At 42.6% G+C, this 22,383-nt stretch overlaps 1 protein-coding gene across 2 annotated transcripts in view; it reads right to left on the bottom strand.

The window, feature by feature from the left end:
• Nucleotides 1–22,383, bottom strand: part of Fgf12 (fibroblast growth factor 12) — a 567,597-nt gene that overhangs the window by 374,419 nt on the left and 170,795 nt on the right. The window contains exon 1 of one of the 2 annotated variants that reach the window (XM_017597854.3): nucleotides 1,662–1,790. The exons of the other annotated variant lie outside the window; for it this stretch is intronic. Within the exon in view, the coding sequence (XP_017453343.1) occupies nucleotides 1,662–1,752 (91 nt within the window). The 5' untranslated portion in view covers nucleotides 1,753–1,790. Of the gene's footprint in view, nucleotides 1–1,661; nucleotides 1,791–22,383 lie in introns of those variants that run through there. 2 annotated transcript variants of the gene reach the window in all.

Genomic DNA, 22,383 nt, shown 5'->3' with positions numbered 1-22,383 from the left:
AGTGTAGTGACTTATGGAAACTGGCTCATAACTGGATCTCTTGACTCGTAAGTCCCAGGCTTGCAGCAGCCCACGCTACCCAATCACCCAGATCACTCCTCCTATTTTCAGCTGTTACTATTTGGGAAACTAGCTCCTCTGTGGGTTAACTGGGGGGATCTTACCTCATTTTATCTGAGGACGTGCCTTGTTTGACTACACACCACACATATCTTAACATCTCACACCTAGGAAGAGAATTCCCTTGGGACAATCTATTCACATTCTACTTCATATAAAGCAGGTGAACAGAAAGGATGCTTGCATGCATCTCTAGAGGTTTCCTGGGTCACAAATCATTAAGATGGAAAGCTTTACTATGACGCTTTTTAAAAACTGAGCATGTAAGAACATCTTTCAGTACTCACACACACACACACACACACACACACACACACACACACAAAATCAGTAACAAAGCAAAATGACAGTCTAGCTAATCTTTTGAATCACCTAGAAGTAAAACATGAGACCACATTGCCAATTTCATTTCACAGCCATGTTCCACCCACTTCACATAATTAAAATTTCTAGTTCTTTTAAAAACTGGGTTCCAGGCTTATTATTTTTTTTGACTAATGAGTAATTAGAAAATCCAACTTTGAGAAAGGATGAATGAAAGAATATATATGTGTTTCCAAATATAATTTTCTTAGTCCTAGAACAGAGTGAAAATAAGTGCCATTACCAAATGAATCAGATCACCAGAAATAGCACACAAAGTTTCAAACACAAAAGCTATTATAATGTTGTGTAATGTTGTTGAATTTGTTAGTTATTTGGGGCTTATAGATGGAAAATATATTCTTTACAGAGACGCTCATTTAGACATAATATGGTGCCTTTCCTGTCTCCTCACACCCCACCTCCGCTTTTGAGAAAGAAACCAAAGTGCACAGAAACTGAATTAGCCCTTGCAAAATTAATAGATGATTGATTTAAAGGGAACTTTCGTCCTTTAAAGGAATCAAACAACAGAAGAGAGCTCCACGAAACACCACATCATCTTGCAAGGCTTGTGCAGAACAAAATGCCTTCTTTGGTTTTAGTTTGCTTTTATTTTAAGCCATTAAGTATTTTAATGATTTTTCTCAATGGCACAGATTAACTCAAATGATCTGGTTTTCTTTCCTTTCCTGAAGGGAGCAGATTGGCTAAGTCCCAGGTTACTTGGGAGCCTCCTGCTTCAGCACCAAGGGCAGAGATCGCCCCATCTCCAGAGGAAGGGTAGCCCATCTCCTCACTGGCAAAAGTCCACTTTCAGACAAAGCAAGAAAAATAAGATACCTGTCTGCCAGCCACCTGTTTAAAGTCCCCCTCTGCAGCCGATTGCACCAGCAACTTCTCCGAGGAGACCCCGGACAACCGTGAGTCCCAGGCCGCCCTAGCAAGTCACAAGGAGCAGCGAGGCGCGAGGAAGTGTGGGAGCCGGTCCCTCCCGCTCCCCGCGTCCCGGACCCGCAGGCTCCAGCTCGGGTGCGGGACGACAGCGCGGGTGACTTCAGGGCTACACACACTCACACACACGCGCACTCGCGCACACACGCGCGCGCTCGGAAGCCTCGGGCCCTCTGGGCGCAGGGCTCCCGCGGTGGGCGGCCGGGGAGGGGACGTCGGCTCACCGCTTGGGCTGTCGCTGGACCTCAGGCTCCTTCCACAGAGGCACTGCAGCATATGCACTCCTTTCTTCAGAGAAAGCGCAAGAATCTTCATGGAGAGACTCGCGCGGGGTCGGCCGGCTCCCCGCCCACCTCGGCTACTCCTGAGACCCGGCGATGGCCTGTGAGGGGCGCTGGGGTCCCCAGCCCATGGCACGTCCCGGAGACGTGAAATTCGTTCGCCGGGCTGGGGCTCCGCCGGGGGCGGCCCTCCCGGGGGCCCCGGGCTCGGCCACGCCTCAGCCGGCTCCGCGCGACACTTTGGGACTTTCAGGAGGGCGGCCCCACTGCGGGAGGGAACGCGGGCGCCGTGGCGCGGAGGACGTCACCGCGGGTCGCGCCTCCTTCGGGTCCCGCTACCCAGGTCTCAGCTGCCTCGGGGTCCCTGCTGCTGGTGGCTGGGGGCGTGGCACGCGGCGTGGGAATCCGGCGGAAGGGAGCGCCCGCAGGAAGGGCTGGACCCGGGAGGCCGCCAAGCGTCAGAAGCGAGTCGGGGGACTGAAGGGCGGGGGACAGGGAAGCCGGCTTAGCGTGGTGAGAGAGCTTCGCGTGCAGGCGATGAGAAAGTGTACCTAAGAGGTCATTAGGTTCTGCTGTGGGAGCCCGGACTCCTGGATTTCTTGGCTAGGGCTGTGACCTTGGGTAAGTCTTTTGCCATCTCGGGTGCCTCTCCATAAATCTGGACCAGGAAGAGTGTGAAATGGGGGTGTGGGGTGGGGGGAGGTTGACAGCTTCTGATAGTTCTCTCCCTGGCTTTCCAGACTCTTGGATATGTTTAGCATGAGGGCAGTGGGAAGGACCTGACTAGAACAGAATTGGAAAGCAAGAGGCAAGTGAAGCAGCATCAGATAGCACACCCGCACTTTACTTGATGAGAGTATTCTGGTACCTCTGCCTGTCAGACTGTTCAGTTGTCCTGGGGAGGTCTGCTTGGTGTTAAAGGGCTCATGTTTCTCTAGAAGGATACATTGAGTTCCAACCCTCACTTCCCAGAGCTTATGAATGTCAGAATTAAAATAGCGGTGTGCATGGGACAGGGAGCTCCTTTAAGTGAAATCCCTGTGCAGAGAGGAACCTTCAAGGACAAACATCTTTGAAAGCACAGATGCTGGAGACAGGCTGAATTCAAGTTCTTTGCTGTGTGATCTTCAACCCATTAGCTTCTTGGCATTTCAAGGGTTACAGAGAGCTTCATGTACCCCTTGCTGTGACTTAAGAATGCACTCACTATAAGTGCCTTCACGTTATCTTCCTTCTCTAGGGTTTTGGATCATTTTCATATCCTAATGAATGCCAGTATGCATACCAACCAGTACCTGCACAATGTAGGTGGTAAGAAATTCAGTGGCTCCCCAAGTAACGCATTGTTAGAAGTTTGACCCTGACACTGAGTCAGAAACCAACTTGAACACTTTCCATTCGTTGTCTCCAGGGCATGGAACACTCCTTGACTTGTTTTTCCAGGGAGAAATTAAGACTAAATGGCTGTCATCACTCCATCTCTCTTCGCCTCCTTTAGGCTTACCTCCACCGCTCTCCCTGTGTTTCCCAAAAGTTGAAATGGAGGTTCAAGTTCTTTAGAACTTCCCTTTTCCTTCCAAAGGTGGTAGAAGAAAGTTGGAGCATGTGGAAGAGAGTCTTGAGCCCGCTGTCACTGCTGGCTCCATGCTTTCTGCTTCTTTCAGAAATCAGGGTGGTTCCAAGACCCCAAGAAGATAATCCCCAGTCTCCCACCAAGTCCTGCCTTAGCCTCATTGATCAGTGAGTCCAGCAGAGGATCTGTGAGTTTCAACGTCCTTGAAGAACTTGCTGAACCCACTCCTTTGTCATCACGAAGAAAGTTATGAGGCCCCCAAGGCAACCAGCAGAGCCATGGCCTTCCACTTTTCTATCTCTGCGGGAATTAGTAAGAAAATTGGCTCATCTGGGATTCTACCCGTTGAAATTCCCCAAGGAGGGAGAGACAATTAGCCAAAGGAAAACATCTAAAAATAGCCCTTGGTGCTGTAGCAGAAGGCAGCATGTTTTCCGGTAGCACGCTCCTGCTCCGGAACCCAAAGCCCAAAGCTCCTGCTTCACTTTGAGAGGAGTGGTATTGGCCAGTAAGGAGCAGTAGGGTGAGACCTTGGTTCTCAAAGGAACTTAAGTAAGTTAGGGGGTCCATATGGAAATTCAAAACACACCTACTGGGCCTCCCCACCCACCCGACTAGATTGTCACATGGATTCAATGGGCTGGGACACACGGAAGTGTTTAAGATTCTAATTATTTTTGCAAGGTGAGGTGACATTGTCAGCTTCTAGGTCTAGTGTAGTGGCTCTGATATTGATGACAGGAAGTGCTTAAGTGTGAATCTTCTGATTCCTCATTAAGTCTGCAACCCTGCCACCTACCCACAAAAGACCAGGCAAGAAAGTCAACTCCATCACAGTTAATACTCAGATGGCCTACTCTCATATCTACCATGCCCACGATTCTTAGGAACCAGGTATATTCATTTCAAAGGAAAAGAAAGAAAGAAAGAAAGAAAGAAAGAAAGAAAGAAAGAAAGAAAGAAAGAAAGAAAGAAAGGAAGGAAGGAAGAAAGAAAGGAAGGAAGGAAGAAAGGAAGGAAGAAAGAAAGAGGGAGGGAGGGAGGGAGAGAGAGAGAGAGAGAGAGAGAGAGAGAGAGAGAGAGAGAAACAAGCAAGCAAACAAACTGAGGGATTGCATTCACACCCTGTCTCCTTACCAAACTACTAGATGTCCATTTAAATCAGACAGCACAGAAGCTTGTAGTGTGATTTTTCTTTTCTTTAGAATCCATGTTTCATTATAGTGGGACCCAAGGGGAGTCAATCGCTAGAATGTTGTTATTTAAATTGTTTTTAAAGTGTTTTCTCACAGCTCCTCATATAGTTGACATCAGCGCCCACAGTTCACCGTCCCTAAAGTATCATACGCAGGACTTTAGGAGAATTCACTTTGACGGTGAAAACCATAAAAGCCAATTAAGTGGCTAGCTAATTTGGACCAAAACTTAAAAGTTTTCTTTCTATGCATTTCTAAACCAAACTCAAACTTCTGTGGTAATGATATTTTACTTAAAATGCATTACACAGAGTTGTCTTGACTAAATATTACGTTATATTCCGTTTCCGGTTAGGGCTTTTTGCAGTTCTCTGTGCTTTCTGTTTTTAATCATAGTGACCTGGACCGGTTCTAACACATAACTTAGCAATAGGTTTCATGAAGAAATAATTAACATGCTTGGAGAGACAAGCTCTTGTTATAAAGACCAGGATGGCTTAGAACTTATGATCCTCCTGCCTCAGCATCCCTAGTACTAATATTAAAAGGGTGCAATAGCCTCGCCAAGTAGTATTTAATAAGACTTGAGTAGATTGGCTCATAAATAGATTTGTTTAAATTCTAAATACCCAATTTTCACCTTTAAAACATTATTTACTTAAGGTTTATATGAGTTAGCAATTGTATGAAGGGACAATGTCACTTTCAAATTGGGGCTAATGTAAGATATTTTGGTTCATATTGAACACAGGAATTTGCTCACTCTTGGCATGACCTGTGCAATTGGTGTGCTTATCTCCTTGGAACCCTGCATTAAATGAATAATAATCCATTAAGAATGTGTCAGGCCCCCACATTTTTACTGAGTATATGAATGACTACTAAGTAGATAGCAACCTTCTCCCTCCCAGAAAACCAAGCAAGCATATGAGCTAAAAGATCAAAATCTGTATTTCTTTTGTCCCTTGTAGGGCTGCAAACTCTGCCCATAGCTCATGTTTTAGAAGTCCCCTCAAACTGGAGTATGATAGGCTACCATGACAATTCATTCAGACACGACAAGGACAGACCCCAGAGGTCAGTTTACTTTACTAATAACATATTAACCAAATTAACAATTTTCAAAAAATATAGACACAGCTTTATACTCTTATTGTTGTTCATCTTCTTCTTTGTTGTTTCTCATCAAATTTTTGAGGTTCGGAATGACTTTCAACTCATGGAAAAGTTAAAAGTGCAGGGTTGATGTACAACCGTTCCAATTTCTGCAAATAGTCACCACTTATTAAACCACTCTGCAAACATTGAGCTCAAAAGTTTTACACTAGCACCTGATGATCCCATAAAGTCGAAAACTCTGTCAACTTCCACAAGGTTTTCTCTCCCTGCACATTTTTTTTCCTGTTTCGGGATCCAGCTTGGACTTTTGGTAATCCCTGAATAATCTTCAGTCTCCTGCAATCTTGTGACAGACCCTCGACCTTTTCTTGTCTTTCAAAACCGCTACGCTCCATAAACATTGGTCAAATGCATCGTGAAACATGTTTGCAGCTTCTGATTATTAGTCCACAGTTATTCAGTTTGGAGAGACTGTCAGAGGTCGATGTGGATGATGCTCTGACGTCATCAATATGTCACTAGCAGAATTCAGGCAGTCGACCTAGGTAACCTTGCCTAGGTAATTAAAGTGGTGTTTTATATTATAAAAGTCTATTTTGAAATGTATGCTATACCAGCGGCCTACTGCTCCTCCTCCAACTCTGGCCTGCTGGTTTTAACATTTGTGGGCAGATCCTGTATGTAACAGTTGTTACTGTGTTGTGTGCCCAGCTGTGAGCTCAAACACCCTTCATTTCTTTTATAAACTGGCAACTAGTTTAAAAGGCCATCCCCTTCTCCACTTCCTTCTTTATTCAGTTATTTATATACATGTGGCCTCACAGAGGGTTTCTCTGGGTTTTGGTTCCTTAGCATTGTCCTGTGGCTGAGGCTGTTTTAGCCTTAGCATTGGGAACTGGTGTTTGTTTGACCCTGTGGCCTTTGTGGGCAGTCCCTGTTTTTAAATCAGTTTCTTCATTTTCTGCCATCACATGATGCTCCAGATTTACCTTTTATCTTTGTCTTCTGTTTGTATTTCTCCAGCTCTAGAATCAACGAACTTTCCAGTGAGTCCTAGTTTTCATATAGGGTCTGGATCTGGATGCTGAGGTATTGTTTGTTGGGGCATTAACTCTGCTAGATCCAATCGTGCTCTCTGAAAACCATATAACACGTAGATCACTTATTTCTACATTGACTCCATCAAAAAGAGACTCAGGCAGATGAACCCAAGGTATGTCACTCAAGGCTGAGATGAAGATGGCCGATTCCTGGATCCTTGTCTAACAGCAAAGGTTTGAACTTAGCCTTTGCCCTTGCCTTGTTTGTAACTTCTTTGCCTAAAAGTAGCTTTCGTGGTTTATACTCGCCTACCTCTCTAGTCTTAGTACACCCCTAAAGTAGCACATTGCAAACCAGAATTGCAAATCAATACTCTCAGGAGAAATAAACTTGCTACTGGGTTCCCACTGTATTCAGGTGGTTTTGGCACTGACTTCGCAGAACTCTATCAAAATGTCATTTCTCAAAAGTGTCTTGGGCTAACTCTGTATTTGTTCCTCCTCTTCAGTGTGGGTAATATCCAGCTGTAACTTAGTTAGACTTATTGATGACATATGCTCCATGTTTGATCATCTAAATTATTTTATTAAAGTTAATTAACTTCCTTTAATACCTGGGCGTCTAAAACATTGTTTGGTTGCAAAACCGAAGCTTTATAAAATGTATCTCACCTGAGGAATGCCCCACCATTCTTGTCTTTCCAGATTGGTATCACCCCACTCTTTCTCACCTCTTTCCTGAACACACCCTGTGCATCCAATGTTGCTGTCTAGAGAAGACATACTGGTAACAGACACTGACCAGAGTCAGGCTGAAGACTTGAAGATGTGGTAATCTGGTGAATGAGTATTCTATCCTTGTTAAAAACGTGTTACTTTATGTACTGCTCCATGCACATACATGCATCTTGGTTAAACAGATCAAAACCAATCTGAGTTAATCGGAAAGAGCTTCCTGTGTGGAGTCTCAAGGTTCTCTCTTTCCTGTGCAGTCCTCTCTTTTCTCTTTCTTTCCTCCCACAAGTATGCAAACATCTTAGTGAGAGATCTAGATGTACTGTCTCTAGATTAGCAACTGATGCTCTTTCCTTAACTTGTTGAATGCTGCCTTTTGCCCACACAATCCCACCAAAGATTTTTCTTTTTAAAAAAAAAGTCATCATAAACTACACTATTCCAGATTCAAGTGACATATTTTACTAAGAGTTATTGGTAAAAGATTTTTTTTAAATCCCAACTAGTTCATTAAACTCTCCCTCTTTTCCTTCAGAAACAATTTTCATCCTGGATTTCTCTTTGCTTCTCCATTAACATCACTCTTCTCCCTAACCATCCTGCAAGCATCACTATTTTCCAAGATGGTATTCTGGAATATTTTTTTGCTTTCATTATTTCTGGACATCACCATTGCCCTCTGATGATTTTGCTTTGTTTTCTTTACCAGTACAGAAATTAATACTCTTTATATGCTGGCTTATGCACTTTGATGATCATGTTGGTATTTGTTTTACTCTGCCTTAGTTCTTATGAAAACATATACAATCTTTAAAACTTGCCCATCAACTCCCTGCTCCAGAAACCTCCCTTGTGTAGTTTCTATGCTCCTCATTGAGGAATCACCTGTGCGTATTTCTTAGTACACAATGGGCACCCAATAGTCTCTGACATGTCTTGTTGATTTTAAGACTGTCTCATAACCAAAGAGGCAAAGAACTATTTATATGGATGTCATAAAAACAATCTTTCAAACTAATATACAGTTATAACTCTAATAGATGAATTAAAAGACAAACACCTGGTTCTGAAGAACCAGGAAGAAGAGGGGTCAAGGGTTGGTTTGACTTGAGAACTTGGAAAAAGCTGAGAGTCACCACAGCTAATATCATTTGTGTAATATAATTTTTGATATATTTCCTTACCTCACATGAACATGTATGCATGGACAACCCCATGCACATGCAAAATTTTTATCTCTTTCTAGGGAATCTGAAGCTTACTCTTCACAAAATCCTACCAGTAGAATATCCCCACACACATGAAGAATCAGAATGTATTGAAACATCAATAAATAGCTTCTGAACGGAATGTGAGTCTTATGTGGAACTGCACTACAGTTATGCATTTCACTTTCTTTCAAGTCTAAGTTAAGTATACACCTCATCTAAAGATATGGCCTTAATCAGATTGATCCGAATCCTACATTTCAATGAGATTCAAAAGCAATCAAAATGGTTTATCTGAAAATAGGTCATTAACGAGAAGCTGAGACATGGCTTGGTTGCAGTGTTTGCCTTTCAAGTATGACAACTCTATTTTATACCCCTATCACCTATTTAAAAAACCCAGGTGTAGCAGCACATGTCAATCCCCTCAGTCGGGAGGTGGAGCTAGAAGGATTCTCAGAGCTCATTGGCCAGCCAGTCTAGACAATAAAGCAAACAAAACACCCAGAAAGCACTAAGTTCAGTGACATTCCCTGACTCAAAAAGCATGCAGAGTTATTGAGGAAGATAATCAATGATGGCTTCTGCCTCCTACCCAAGGATTGCACACGCGTACCCATATGTATACACAGGTACACACTCACACAAGTACATATACAAGTGCAAAACTAACCTTACTCTTCTATTACACACAAAAGCAGCATATGTCATATTTTCTTTCTTAAAAAATCAATGACATAACACACCTACCAGATGGTTCTGTGAATAACGATCAAAATAAGGGAAGTCTTTAAAGGAGCAGCAAGACGCTCAAGCTTGGGGAAGAGCAGACTTTAAGCCCTTGAGCTGACTCATCCAACAAGAAGGTCGGGAAGACCAACAGTCAGAGACAGTGCAGAAGTGTCTACAGTGTCAGTCTGAGAGTCTGATACTTCTAGACACTGCGGGTGCTCCGTTCTGACTTAATAGACTAATTATCATAGAATGAAATATGGGCGGGACAGAAAGATCGGGCTTCTCTAATCTTATGCAGGGTGCACATTAGTTACCGAAAACTCAGGTGACAAGAGAGGTCACCAAGATAATGCTTCTAGCGGGCAGCATTCCGAGCATCTTTGGTTTGTGTAGATCATCGATTTGGACGCAAATATAATTTTCATTTGCATTTCTTTGCTATCCTTTGAACTATTTCTACTTCTTCCAAGAGCAGTGGATAAAGTTTGTGCTTGATGTTGGGATAATCTCTTGTGCTGGGTGTAAAAGCATCGCCTGTCAATAAAGCGCTGAATAGCCTATAGCAAGCAAGTCAGGAGAGAATAGGTGGGACTTCCGGGAACAGGTGGGAATTGTGGGAAGGAGTCAGGGCAGGAGCTTCGCCAGCACCCCCTAAACAGAAGAGAGATAAGCAGCCGATATAGAAGAGTAAAAAACAGATTAATATAAGTTGAGTGCTAGCTGGGGAACAAGCCTAATCTAAGATCAAAAGCATTGTAAAAAAGTATAAACCTCAGTGTCATTATTCACCCACTGGGGTTGGCATGAAAATCTCTAATGGTTACAGCTTTCAAACTGGACTAGGGATGACTCCTCAACTCTAACACTTAGACATGAGGCTTTATTTTAGTTTTTTTTGTTTGTTGGTTGGTTTGCTTGTTGTTTTATGCTGTGCAATGTGATAGGTATTAATGAGTATTTAACAGAATTATTGGCAGAGTCGGTCAAGAGAGAATACCTCAGGATAATGCCCTCCAGATAAGAGATGCTCAATAAGCATCAATAGAATGTTAGTGCTTATGGGGAAATTGCCTAGGAGTGATATGCCAGTTCTTATGGGCCTAACCTGTACCTATGGGCTGACTATTATAAACCCAAGAGATTTATAAGAGGGGGATCACCATGAGTTTCAGCCCAGTCTGATTAATACAGTAAGTTCTCAGGAAGCTTAGGTAACAGTGAGGCCCTGCCTCAAAAACAAAAGAAGAGACCTACTTAACTCTCTCCTCTCTTTTCCCCCAAAGATTTTCTTAACAAAGTCGTGTATTTCCCTCACTTTTCTACAGCAGACCTGACTCACGCACACACACAGTTGGGGAACGGAAGCGCCTTCTGCCTCAGTGTGACCTGAGCTCACGGTGGCTGATTTAAACAATACGTGTTTATTTCTTAGTTTCCAACTTAAATCTTTGCCTAGACGATGAACCGTAGGCCCTCTTCCTGGCTTTGCATGTACCAAGATGACGCTGAGGTACCAAGACGACTCTGACGCCATTTTATGAATCTTAGTAGATTCTGCCGTCAGAACACCGGTGTGGAAGGCGAGTGAAAAGCCCGCAGCAGGATTTCACGTGTGCGCTGAGCATATGGACACCTGAAGAAGTACTGCAAGTGAATACACGGAAGCGTGCTGCTGGCTGTGTGTCCGAGACTGCTTGGTGCTTCGTGTTGACTAATGGGAAAGCATCTGAATGTTCACAGCATGTGCTGTGGGCTTGGAGCTCAGGGCTTGGTATGAAGAGTCTGTACCAGTCGTCTTTCCAGCCCTCAGTTTTTATTTATATAAACTACGAACAAAAGCACAGCACAGGGTGTTCAAGTAGGCCAATGTATGTGAAATGAGAAGTACGATGCCTATAGAATGATTAAGACACTCAGCGATGTTCTTATCATTAACTCTTTCCTTGCCTTTCTGTAGCATCCTATTAATAGGAAAGAAATATTTTATTAAGGAACAGCGCGTCTCGTTTGCATTCCTGACTAATTTAAAGCTGTCACACCAGAGTGCAGGTCGATGTTAGAGCACTTCCCTAGTTTGTAAAGTCCTGGATTTCATCCCCGGGTACTGAAAAAGAAAAATCAAACGATATTTAGAAATTAACTCTTGAGATAATACCAGCAAACCCATCCAACAGTACGCCCTTCGTGGCCCACACAAAGTGTTTTCTCCTCGGTGTCTCGTGAGCCCCAGGAATTGTTCTAAACATGTAATTGCCACTCGATGATTCTGAGGTCAAATGTCGAAGTCTTCACAAAGCCATACAAAGAGGTTTTGGTGAATTTTATCAATCCCCAAAGAGACATTCCAGGATTGGAATGGTCTAGGAGTCAGAAATAAGGATAACACTGAGGTGACTGCGAAATGCTTGAAAAATGTCTCAGTGAGTGCTTTAATTACAGGTGTCTCTCTCCGCCAACAGCCTCCTAAGCACTGTTTTTAAAGTTTTAAATGAGAAGGACTTTTATTCCTGAGAACCAAAACCAATTATTACGCACAGGGGTAACGTGGAAATTCCACTCGCTATGCAGACAGTCTAAACAGAGGGATACTAAAACTAACACAGGCCCAGCAGGCTGCCTGCTTCCAAAGCCAGTGCTCACAGATGAACACAGACCACACTCAAGATCGATACCTTCACTGCTCAACTAATGCTCTCCGCCTCCTCAAAACGGAAGAGCTTTCCGGTCTTGCTCTCTGCTGACCTAAGTAAACGAACACGAACAAAAATTGAACGACGGCGCCTTTTTTTGGCCCGGTCCTTCTTTTTTCCTTTCAAGAATCTATTTCTTCATTTTTTGAAGAGAAGTCATCTGGGGACAACAAAGTCTGCCCATATTTATATGGTATGACTCTCAGCAAGCTGCAAACTCGGGCTGAAATCGCTTTCTCTCACCCTATTTCTCCCACACACCTTCCCCAGAAAAGGAAGGATAGATGCAAACATCTACTTTCAAAAGCAGGTGTGTCTCACCTCATAGCTTCCTCAAAGGAAAGTATCGTGATCTCTGTGATGTTTTATTGGGGGGGATTTATGCTCAGAAATACACATCAATTTTAAAATATTATCTCACTGACTTTTTAAAAAAGTCTATAAAGTAACACTAAGTGGACTGACCAGGTCATATTTATTAATTTAGGTATGTGTGGTGTGTGGTGTGTGGTGTGTGTGTGTGTGTGTGTGTGTGTGTGTGTGTCTGTGTGTGTGTGTGTGTGTGTGTGTGTGTCTGTGTGTGTGTGTGTGTGTGTGTGTGTGTGAAAAAGATGATGAATTTCAGAGCACTCAAGGGAGTGTGGGGTCCATGGGAGGAACTGGAGAGAGGAAAGCAAGGGGAGAAAATGACTTTATATATTTACTTTAAAATAAAAATTATTTTTAAACTGTATAATAATTTTAGCATAATCGTTTTCAATCTTCCTAATGCTGAGACCCTTCAATACAGTTCCTCATGTCCTGGAAACCCATAACCATAAAGTTACTTTGTTGCTATTTCTTAACTCTAATGTTGCTACTGTTGTGAATCCTAACAGTAAATATCTGATATGTAAGATAACTGATATGTGACCCTGTGAAAAAGGTCATTCGACCCTCAAAAGTTCCGTGACCCACAGGTTGAAAACCACAGCTTTTAGAGACTGAGATTAAGTTTCTAACATTTAAAATTTGGCTCTCCAAGGACAGCACCATGTGTGTCTAGATCTCTGGCTAATACTAATTATTTCAGGACAGTGGTTACTTGCCACAAATACTTGGAAACCCATTGTTCTTTCACTCAGATTTTTGTTTGTAAAAAGCAAAATGATGCATAAGACGTTAGAGAGCCCCTGTGTTTATAACTGTATAGCCAGACACACTAATATTTCCGCAATAAAATGTCTACATTGTCTTATAAGTGAGATGAACAGAACTCAGTGTGTCTCCAAGTGAGTTGGTTATAAAGGTAAGGGGTGTAAATGATTGTCATGGCTTCTTGGATTTAGAAATTCCTCGTAAGTACCTTTTCTGAACTTGGACTTCGGACATTGTTTAAGTTCTTTTCTAGACAAGAGTATGGGTAAGAATCCTCTAGGTCAATTCTAGTTCATTAAATTGTGTCATGGGATAGCCAAAATATCAACTCTTTTATTTATGCAAAGCTTCGTGTCAATAGCATGGTATCTTTCCTCTGCTGTCTGTGTCTCTCCATTGTGAATAGCTTTGTGTCTGGTTAGCCTTTATACCTGTGGCTCCTGGACAAGAATTTTCCTCAGCAGAATCAATGAGTGGAATACTACAAGCCAGCTTCAGGAAAGCACCACTGGCCACAGAACGTGTCCATGTGTTCAGCGTACTGTCTATACTTTTTCTAAGATTTATTTATTTGTATTTATATGAGTACACTGTAGCTGTTTTCAGACACATCAGAAGAGGGCATCACATCCCATTACAGATGGTTGTGAGTCACCATGTGGTAGCTGGGAATTGAGCTCAGGACTCTGTAAGAGCAGACAGTGCTTTTAACTGCTGAGCCATCTCTCCAGCCCCTTGGCTACACTATAAATGTGGACAGGCTTGAGGTTTTTCGATTTTGTTTTGTTTTGTTTTGTTTTTTAAAAAGCTATCACTGAGCTGAAAAATGGCTCAGCCATTAAAGGCTATGCTCGTAACCAAAAATATAGGAGTTTGGTTCCTAGCACCCACAGCTGTCTCCAGTCACCTTTTTTAACTACACCACACCTGCACACGGACTACTAATACAGATTAAATAACAACTCTTAACAAAACTATTGTTATTTTAAAAAAAAGTCTGTTCTGGTCAAGTACTTCTTAGGATTCTAAGCAAAAATTAACGTCCTTACTAGATTTCCTTTGAGCTGTCCTTTAAGAAACCAGTTTCTACTTAGTGTCATGCTCAGGAATCGTAAGTTAAAACTTAGCTTTCTCACAACACACAATCAGTTTTCTAGTCCTTCGATCACGATTCTATCATTTGCAGAAGCATGAGTTAAGTTATTCAGTGAATTAGAGTTACGCCTTCCCATTTCATACTCTTGGCCATGCCCGAAACATGTGGCATTAGAGCTCACACATCTAGTAACTTGTAAGTGTGTAGAGCATATATACAAACCTTCAAAACGATTTAAAGAACAAAAGGAATACATCTAGTGTCCATGAAGGAAACGGTGGCACCAACTTTTGTGTATTTTGATTCTAGGACCATGTTAAATCCTTTCAAAATCCTGTTTTCTTTTAACTACACATAACTGTACACAGTTATGTCAACACGCTTGACAGGTTAAACAGGGGCTAATAGACTGAAGTCTACAGACCAAATCCCTAACTGTTTCACTTCGTTTTCTGGGAACATGCCTGATACCTGTAACATACCTCTAACATACCTGTAACATTTTTGGATCACAGATCCTCTAACTGGGTAATAGAACCACTCTAGTCTGGTCTACACAGCCTGAACCACTCAGGATCTGACCTTTAAAGGGGCCACTGACTTAGGCAGAAACTAAAGGCAATAATCAACACAGGAAAAAAAAAGAAACAAACTAATAAGAACTTCCAAAAACTAGACATACCTTCAAAAGTCACACAGTAGTGCCTTTTGATAGGGGACAAACACTAGCAAGCCAGTCATTAATAGAGACTAGGGATTTTCATAGTTACAATTTCATAGTAACTATTAACACTGACTCTGAAAAACCCATGAGAGGTAAAAAGTCTCACAGGCTTGCAAAGCTGAGTTCATGCTGCATTATAAAAAGTTTCTAAGATGGATTTTCTTCTCTCGTTTTAAAAGTTTTATGAGAAGCTTCATGCTGAAAGCAGTAGATTTTTTTTTTTATTTTTTTTTTATTAACTTGAGTATTTCTTATATACATTTCGAGTGTTATTCCCTTTCCCGGTTTCCGGGCAAACATCCCCCTCCCCCCTCCCCTTCCTTATGGGTGTTCCCCTCCCAACCCTCCCCCCATTGCCGCCCTCCCCCCATAGACTAGTTCACTGGGGGTTCAGTCTTAGCAGGACCCAGGGGAAAGCAGTAGATTTTTATACCTAGAGGTTTTACTCAAATAAATTGTATTTTTCCTGAAAACTGTATTACAAATTTGAATTAAAGTGCTCCGGGGCTAGAAGAGGGCTCAGTAGGTCAGGGACTTGCTGCAAAATCACTGAATCCCCAGCCTCACTGTAAGGGCTGGGTACTGTATGCTTCTGTAACCCCAGGGCTGGAAGTCAGAGACTGACAAGTGACAGTGGCCAGGGGCTCACTGTCCGGCAAATAATATGGATCAATCAGGTACAGACCGTGTCTCAAAAACAAGTTAACATGGCACCCTAGTGTTCACATGCATAAGCAGAATCAAGTACACAGCCCACACACATGTGTACATATGAATCTCTCTCTCTCTCTCTCTCTCTCTCTCTCTCTCTCCCTCTCTCTCTCTCTCTCCCTCTCTCTCTCTCTGTCTCTCGATATTGATAATAAATATAAAAAATGAAAGGTTGTCTAAAATATTAAAAATACTATAAAAAGTTGTGGAACATTATCATGTAGGATGTTAAGGAGTTGGTTATAGACCCAGACTGATACACTCACATTTCAGGTAACCACCACTTACTAATGTGTGCCACTGACACAGAATCAGAGGACACTGAAAGGCCCCCAGTCCCTCAGCTGAGGGATCAGGTTGTCCACATAACAGACATCTCCTTCAGAATCATGACTACAGCTACTTAAAAGCTTCAGTGTTCATTTTTCTGAAGAGGGCTCTAGGGAAAGAAACAGACACATAAGGAGATCACATGAGGAGGGTTGGAAAGTTCATGCACAAAAGCAATGTTGCTGGCAAACTCAGCCAGGACAAAGAGGACCATACCCTGCTTCTCAACCTGATGGAAAGTCCATGTTGACTAGGATGCGGACGGTAGCCAGCAGTCTCCACTGTTGAATCATACAGGATGACTGTGCCAAATACCATTGCCCAAGAAACCATGTACCATGGAATCCTCCAACGTATGAGTATTGACCTAGCACTTGCTCTCAGGGCCTCACTCCTGACTGTGTGTAAGCTTAATTACTACAACAAATGTCTCACATTTCCCACAGCACTGACTTCCATTTCTTTTTGTGTACCCACAAAAATAGCGAGCATCGTAAAGAACAGCCTTCAACTGTGATGTCTGTAAGAGGGAATTCTAACCTATAGAGGGAAGATCATCTTCCCTCCACACATATTGATCTATGTAACTCCTAGGAAGCCCTTCACCGGTAAGTACTACAGGGACGTTTACCAGCTGGGCTGGGAATTCTGTCTCATAGCTGTCATTGCTTCCAGCTGGCTATTGCCCAGAGCAAAGTAGCCAGGAGATGCATGATGGAAATACTGGAATTGCAGAAGCTGGAGAAGCTAAGCCCTAGGAGAAAAAGGGATTGGCCACAACATATTGCAAGGGTTCTCGTGTGGATAAGATATCGTCACTAGTATGAGAGTCTACCAGCAAACTGAGGTCAATGGCTGGTACTCAAAAGAGGTGTCCCTCAAGACTATTTCAGAAAATTGTCTACCCTTCCAATCCCTCCACATAAGGAACTTCCTATCTCTGCTCAAAAAGACCTTCTTGTCAGTTTTAGAGACAATTTCTAGCTTTGGGTAAAGAAACTGGAAACACATGGCTACACTTTCTGAGACAAATTTAGGTTTGGAAATTTGAGAAGAAAAAAATTACTTAGTTGGCCTGATTAAAGGCAGAGGGGTCTCCATATTCTCAGTGCATTCTACCCAAAGAAACTAAAGAAGAAATCACTACATCCTTAACTCTGAGCTTGCTTCAAGCGTCCAGTTATAAATAATGACTTGAGAAAGACCCTCTAACTGAGGTCAGTACTCCAGGGATAAAGATTTTCACACATGAGCCTCACTGAGTAGGATCCAAACCTCTTGTCATTTACTTATCATCTATGTCACTAGACGATGATCTCTTTGCTTCTCAATGGTTTCTTTTAATTACTGGTAAGAATGACCACTTGCACAGTACTTTAAGGGTCTATAGGACATTACAAACGAAGTATCTATTGCACGGTAGGCTAAGAAGAGCGAACTAAATAAATCAAACTCATCATTTGGTTACTCATCATTCATACTTAAGGACCACATCTGTCACATGGAGAATAAATGGCTCTATCAACTCTGTCCCTGATACCCAAGAGCACCTATAGAAAGTGCTACAGGGCAAACCACCCAGACTCCATCCAACTCAACCACCACAATATTCCTTAGAGATCCTGAACTCTGTGTGCTAACTTCGAGTTTCATTTTGCAGACCACTTTTGTTTCCACGAACATGCTGGCCATTTCCAATGACAATGGGGCAGGAATGAACCAGTGCACACGTTCCCAACACTCTCTAACTTTTCTACTAGTTCCTTAAAGTGGCTCAAGTGAACCTGTCTTCCTGAGGCTGGATACAGGAGAAAATCCCTAGTCATACCATACTGAATTTCCTTTATAACATTTCTGCCCCTCCATTAAACTCGTCTCTTTTTGTCACCTCAATTATATCTACTTATTTCAGGGGAAGTGGTCTCTCGTCATTATTTGGGCCTTGTAATGGGATGAGATCTTTACGAGGGATGTTAGAGTCAATTAGCTTTGATGCTTATACAAATTTAGATTACACCGTGGTAATAACTGGTCACGGAGGTGACACTAGATTCTGATCAGCCTTTCTGAATGTAAAGCAGGATTCATAGCAAATATTACACACCCAGTGAGTTCTTCAAAATATCTGATCTAGTGCACTAAAACTCTTATTCCACTCCAGCACTGTCCAGGGTTGCCCATAAACCACAAGCATAAAAATGAGCATTTCTGCTCTGTGGCTTCTCTCACATTTTCTGGATCTTGTGAAAAGAGATAATTCATATTAGTTTGAAACTCTTCCTAAGGCATGTGGTGTCGTCTGCTCAACTGGTTCCTGTGGAAGAATACCAAGAGCCTACACCGTTTGGGAGCCTCCATAAAGGCGATTAGACATGTTGGGCATTACGGTAATTAGAATGCCCTTTATACATCTATGTCCAATGAAAACACAAGTGAGAGAAAAGTCTTTTGAGTTATTAGTTTTAAAATGTACCGAATGGCCCCTTTATAGGCAGATGATTAGAAACATAACTGAAACAATAAAATAGAGAACTAAGGAGAGACATCTCTGAGTACAGAATTGGGGTGTGAATCCTGTAGGTATGCTTCTATGTGGGTACTTTTGAATGAAACTTCAAAACATACATATTTTCGGCCTGTTAAGTGTCAGGATGCTGAAGGGGAATGGAAGCATGTGGTGTGCTGTTAGTCATTTAACTTAAATACCTTAATTTCTAAAATCTTGATTTACATGTTTAAAGTATAAATTAGGGGCTGGAGGGAAGGCTCAATGGCTAAGAGTACTTATGGTTCTTACAGCTAACCAGGGTTCAGATCCCTCCTGTAGAGTGGCTCAAAATCACATGCAGCTCCAGTTCCAGTGAATCCAGTGCTGACCCCTATGGGTAAGGATGCATATGGTGCACTGAAACCCAGGCGGGAGCATGCACGAGCACACGAACAAATGATAAATATATTCATACAAAATATAAGACATGAGTAGACTTTTAAAATTCCAAATTCTTTTAAGGGTTGAAGTTTTCCAATGAGACCCAGTTGGATGCCTCCGTTGAACAAATTAAAAATACTCCAGGAAGAAAGTGGACCACAGGGGATAGTTGGCCATATGTGTTGCTTACTTTTCCACTGCTGTGAGAAAACACCATGACCCGAGAAATGTAGAGAAGAGAGGGATTCCTTGGGTTTACAGTGCAGACATGATAAGAGTCCAGCACCATCACAGCTGAGAACCGTGGCAGTAGGCAGGCACCACAGCAGAAACAGCAAACTGAGGGTTCACATCATCAGCCTTACACGGGAAGAAGAGGAGATTAAACTAGGAATGGTATAGCACTTGAAACTTCAGAGCCTGTCCCTAGTTAGTGACTCACTTCACCCAGCAATGCCACACTTCCTAAACCTACCCAAACAGTGCTACCAATGGAAGATCAAGTATTCAAGTACCCCAAAAATGTGGGAGATAGCTCGTACAAAGCAGCAGATTCCACTCGCTGGCCCCCATGGGCTCCTGGCCATATCATAATATAAAGTGCATTTAGTCCAACTCTGAACGCCCTCTTAATATCTAAGGTTTCACACTATTTAAACATCCAAAATCTCTTTTGGGACTCAAACCAATCTCTGAGTTATAATTCTTTGTTTGAAAGGAAGAGCAAATTGTAGACTTCCAACATGCAGTGACACAGAATATACATCATCATTCCACATAGCAGGCTGGGAGCGCAATGAGGAAAATACCGAAGCAAAGTAAGACCAAAGTAAGCTCAGGAGGTTAAACGTCAAATCCTGCAGCTCCATGTCTGGTGTCAAAGCTTAGACGCTTTCCATGGTCCAGTTTCACTCCTACACTTTACCTCTTGCTGCTGGGTTGTTTCTACTCCCAGTTTGCAGCTCTCCTTTGCAAACCTCCCACTGTTCCGGCATCTTCAACTTGTTGGGCTATGCAACATAATCCATGTTCCACACAATTGCTTTTCAAGACCTTCAGGTAGTGACTTCCTTGACACATACCTGGCCTCAATGGCTCTCTGGGACTGAGAAGAAAGATTCCACAACTCCATTACTCATGCACCCCTAATAACTCTAATGCTGGTAGCATATAGAGTGAGCACACTGTCAAGTTTGGCTGTAACCCTGGGATGGACCCTGCCCCTTGGTATATCATTTGTGGCAATTTGATTTGCTGTTTGTTTCTGGGAGCAGACAACTTGCCATAGGTTATAGGGTAAGCTGGGTGGGGTGTTGTCCTGAGGGCAGCTTCTGTTTTCTTCCCATACAGATCAGGTCTCTCCTCAATATCATTATCTCTTTCATCTGGAGCCTTGGCTGAAACATTAGACTCCTGTCTGCTCTTTTTTCCTTCAAGCTACCCATTTTGGAAAATTTGTGTTTTTTTTTTCTTTTGTGTCTCTTTCTTTGTAGAACTGCATAACAGTCAATAACAACCACAAAATAGTTAATAACATAATGTCTTGAAATCTCCACCAAAGAAATTAGTCCATTAATTTTCAATTTAGCCTTAGGAAGGTTCTTAGGACAAGGGCAGAAAGCAGCCTATGTATCACAAGGATAGACTCTAGCCCAGATGCTAACAGTATTCCCTTCTGACATTTCTTTAGCTGAGTCCCATAGTCTACATCGTTCCCCAGACTGTCTTCCATGCTCTGACTTTGATGGTCAGTTGAGTTCTACTTAGAGTATTCAACAGCTTTCTCGTGCAGAATCCCCAAATCTTCCAGATTCCTCAAAACAAAAACATGATCAGGTCAGATCTGTCACAACAACTTCTCACTCCTGGGAACTACTTCTGTATTAGTTAACTTTAAATTGCTGAGACGAAACGCAATGACGAAGGCAACTTACAGAAGAAATCTGCTTATCTGGACTTAGGACTCCAGAGGGTTAGGACCCCATAACAGAAAGAGTAAGGCAGCAGCCAGCAGCCAGCAGCCAGCTGGAAGTGGAAGCTGAAATACAAAGTCTCTCATCTCAAATAGCAATGGGGATCTAGAGCAAACTAGGAATGGTGGATGACGTTTCAAACCTCAATGCTAACTTAAATTATTTGTATCAAAAACAGCTGTGGAGAGCTCAGCAGTTAACAACGCTTGTTTTTTCTTGCAGAGGACCCTGGTTTCATTCTCAGAACTCATATGGTGGCTCACGACAACCCTTAACTCCAGTCCCAGGGAATCTGATGTCCTCCTCTGAATGCCATGGGTATCCGGAAATGCATGTTACACTTGAATTCATATTAATATACATAAACTGAATCAATAAAACATCTTCACAAGTCATTTCCAGCAAAGCCTTTACATTGTTCTATGAGAACAAATCGCTACTGTATTGGTCAAAAGGCATTACAGTGAACATGACAGATCATGTTTCCTAAACTATATCATACAGGCTAGCTACACAAATGATTAGTTAGTCTAAAAACATCTGGATTGTTTTAACCATGCCAAGTCATTGAAAGACTTTAATTTGCTGTAGTTACAATCAAATTTGTGATTCAATAAAGTTATTTTTCATAGAAGGTTTCTGTGACAGCCCCTACCCTCACACACATCAAATAAAGTCTAGAAAGGAAGCTACTAAAGAGAACTGCTAAAATTTGTGACAGATGCTAAGATGTTGCTCTCCATAACTGTTGACTTCTGACAAGAATGGGGGTGAGGAAGGACTCACTTATCTTTAAAGTGCTGGCCACTGGGAGTTTGACCATGCTCCACTGTTGTTGTTGTTATTGTTGTTGTTGTTGCTGTTGTTCTTCTTCTTCTTCTTCTTCTTCTTCTTCTTCTTCTTCTTCTTCTTCTTCTTCTTTTTCTTCTTCCTCTTCCTCCTCCTCCTCTTCTTCCTCTTCCTCCTCCTCCTCTTCCTCCTCCTCTTCCTCCTCCTCCTCCTCTTCCTCTTCCTCCTCCTCCTCTTCTTCCTCTTCCTCCTCCTCCTCTTCCTCCTCCTCTTCCTCCTCCTCCTCTTCCTCCTCCTCCTCTTGTTCCTCCTCTTCCTCCTCCTCATCTTCCTCCTCTTCCTCCTCCTCTTCCTCCTCTTCCTCCTCCTCCTCTTCCTCTTCCTCCTCCTCCTCTTCTTCCTCTTCCTCCTCCTCCTCTTCCTCCTCCTCTTCCTCCTCCTCCTCTTCTTCCTCCTCCTCCTCTTGTTCCTCCTCTTCCTCCTCCTCATCTTCCTCATCTTCCTCCTCTTCCTCCTCCTCATCTTCCTCCTCTTCCTCCTCCTCCTCTTCCTCCTCCTCCTCCTCTTCCTCCTCCTCCTCCTCTTCCTCCTCCTTCTTAGGGAGTATACAAGGTTGGGACCTGGGAGGACTGGGAATTGGGTGTGGTCAGGGTGTATTATATGAAATTCCCAAATAATCA

Source organism: Rattus norvegicus, chromosome 11, assembly GCF_036323735.1.
Source record: "Rattus norvegicus strain BN/NHsdMcwi chromosome 11, GRCr8, whole genome shotgun sequence".
Lineage (NCBI taxonomy): Eukaryota > Metazoa > Chordata > Mammalia > Rodentia > Muridae > Rattus > Rattus norvegicus.
The sequence above is the reverse complement of the archived record's forward strand: the minus strand, read 5'-3'. Positions and strand labels throughout refer to the sequence as shown.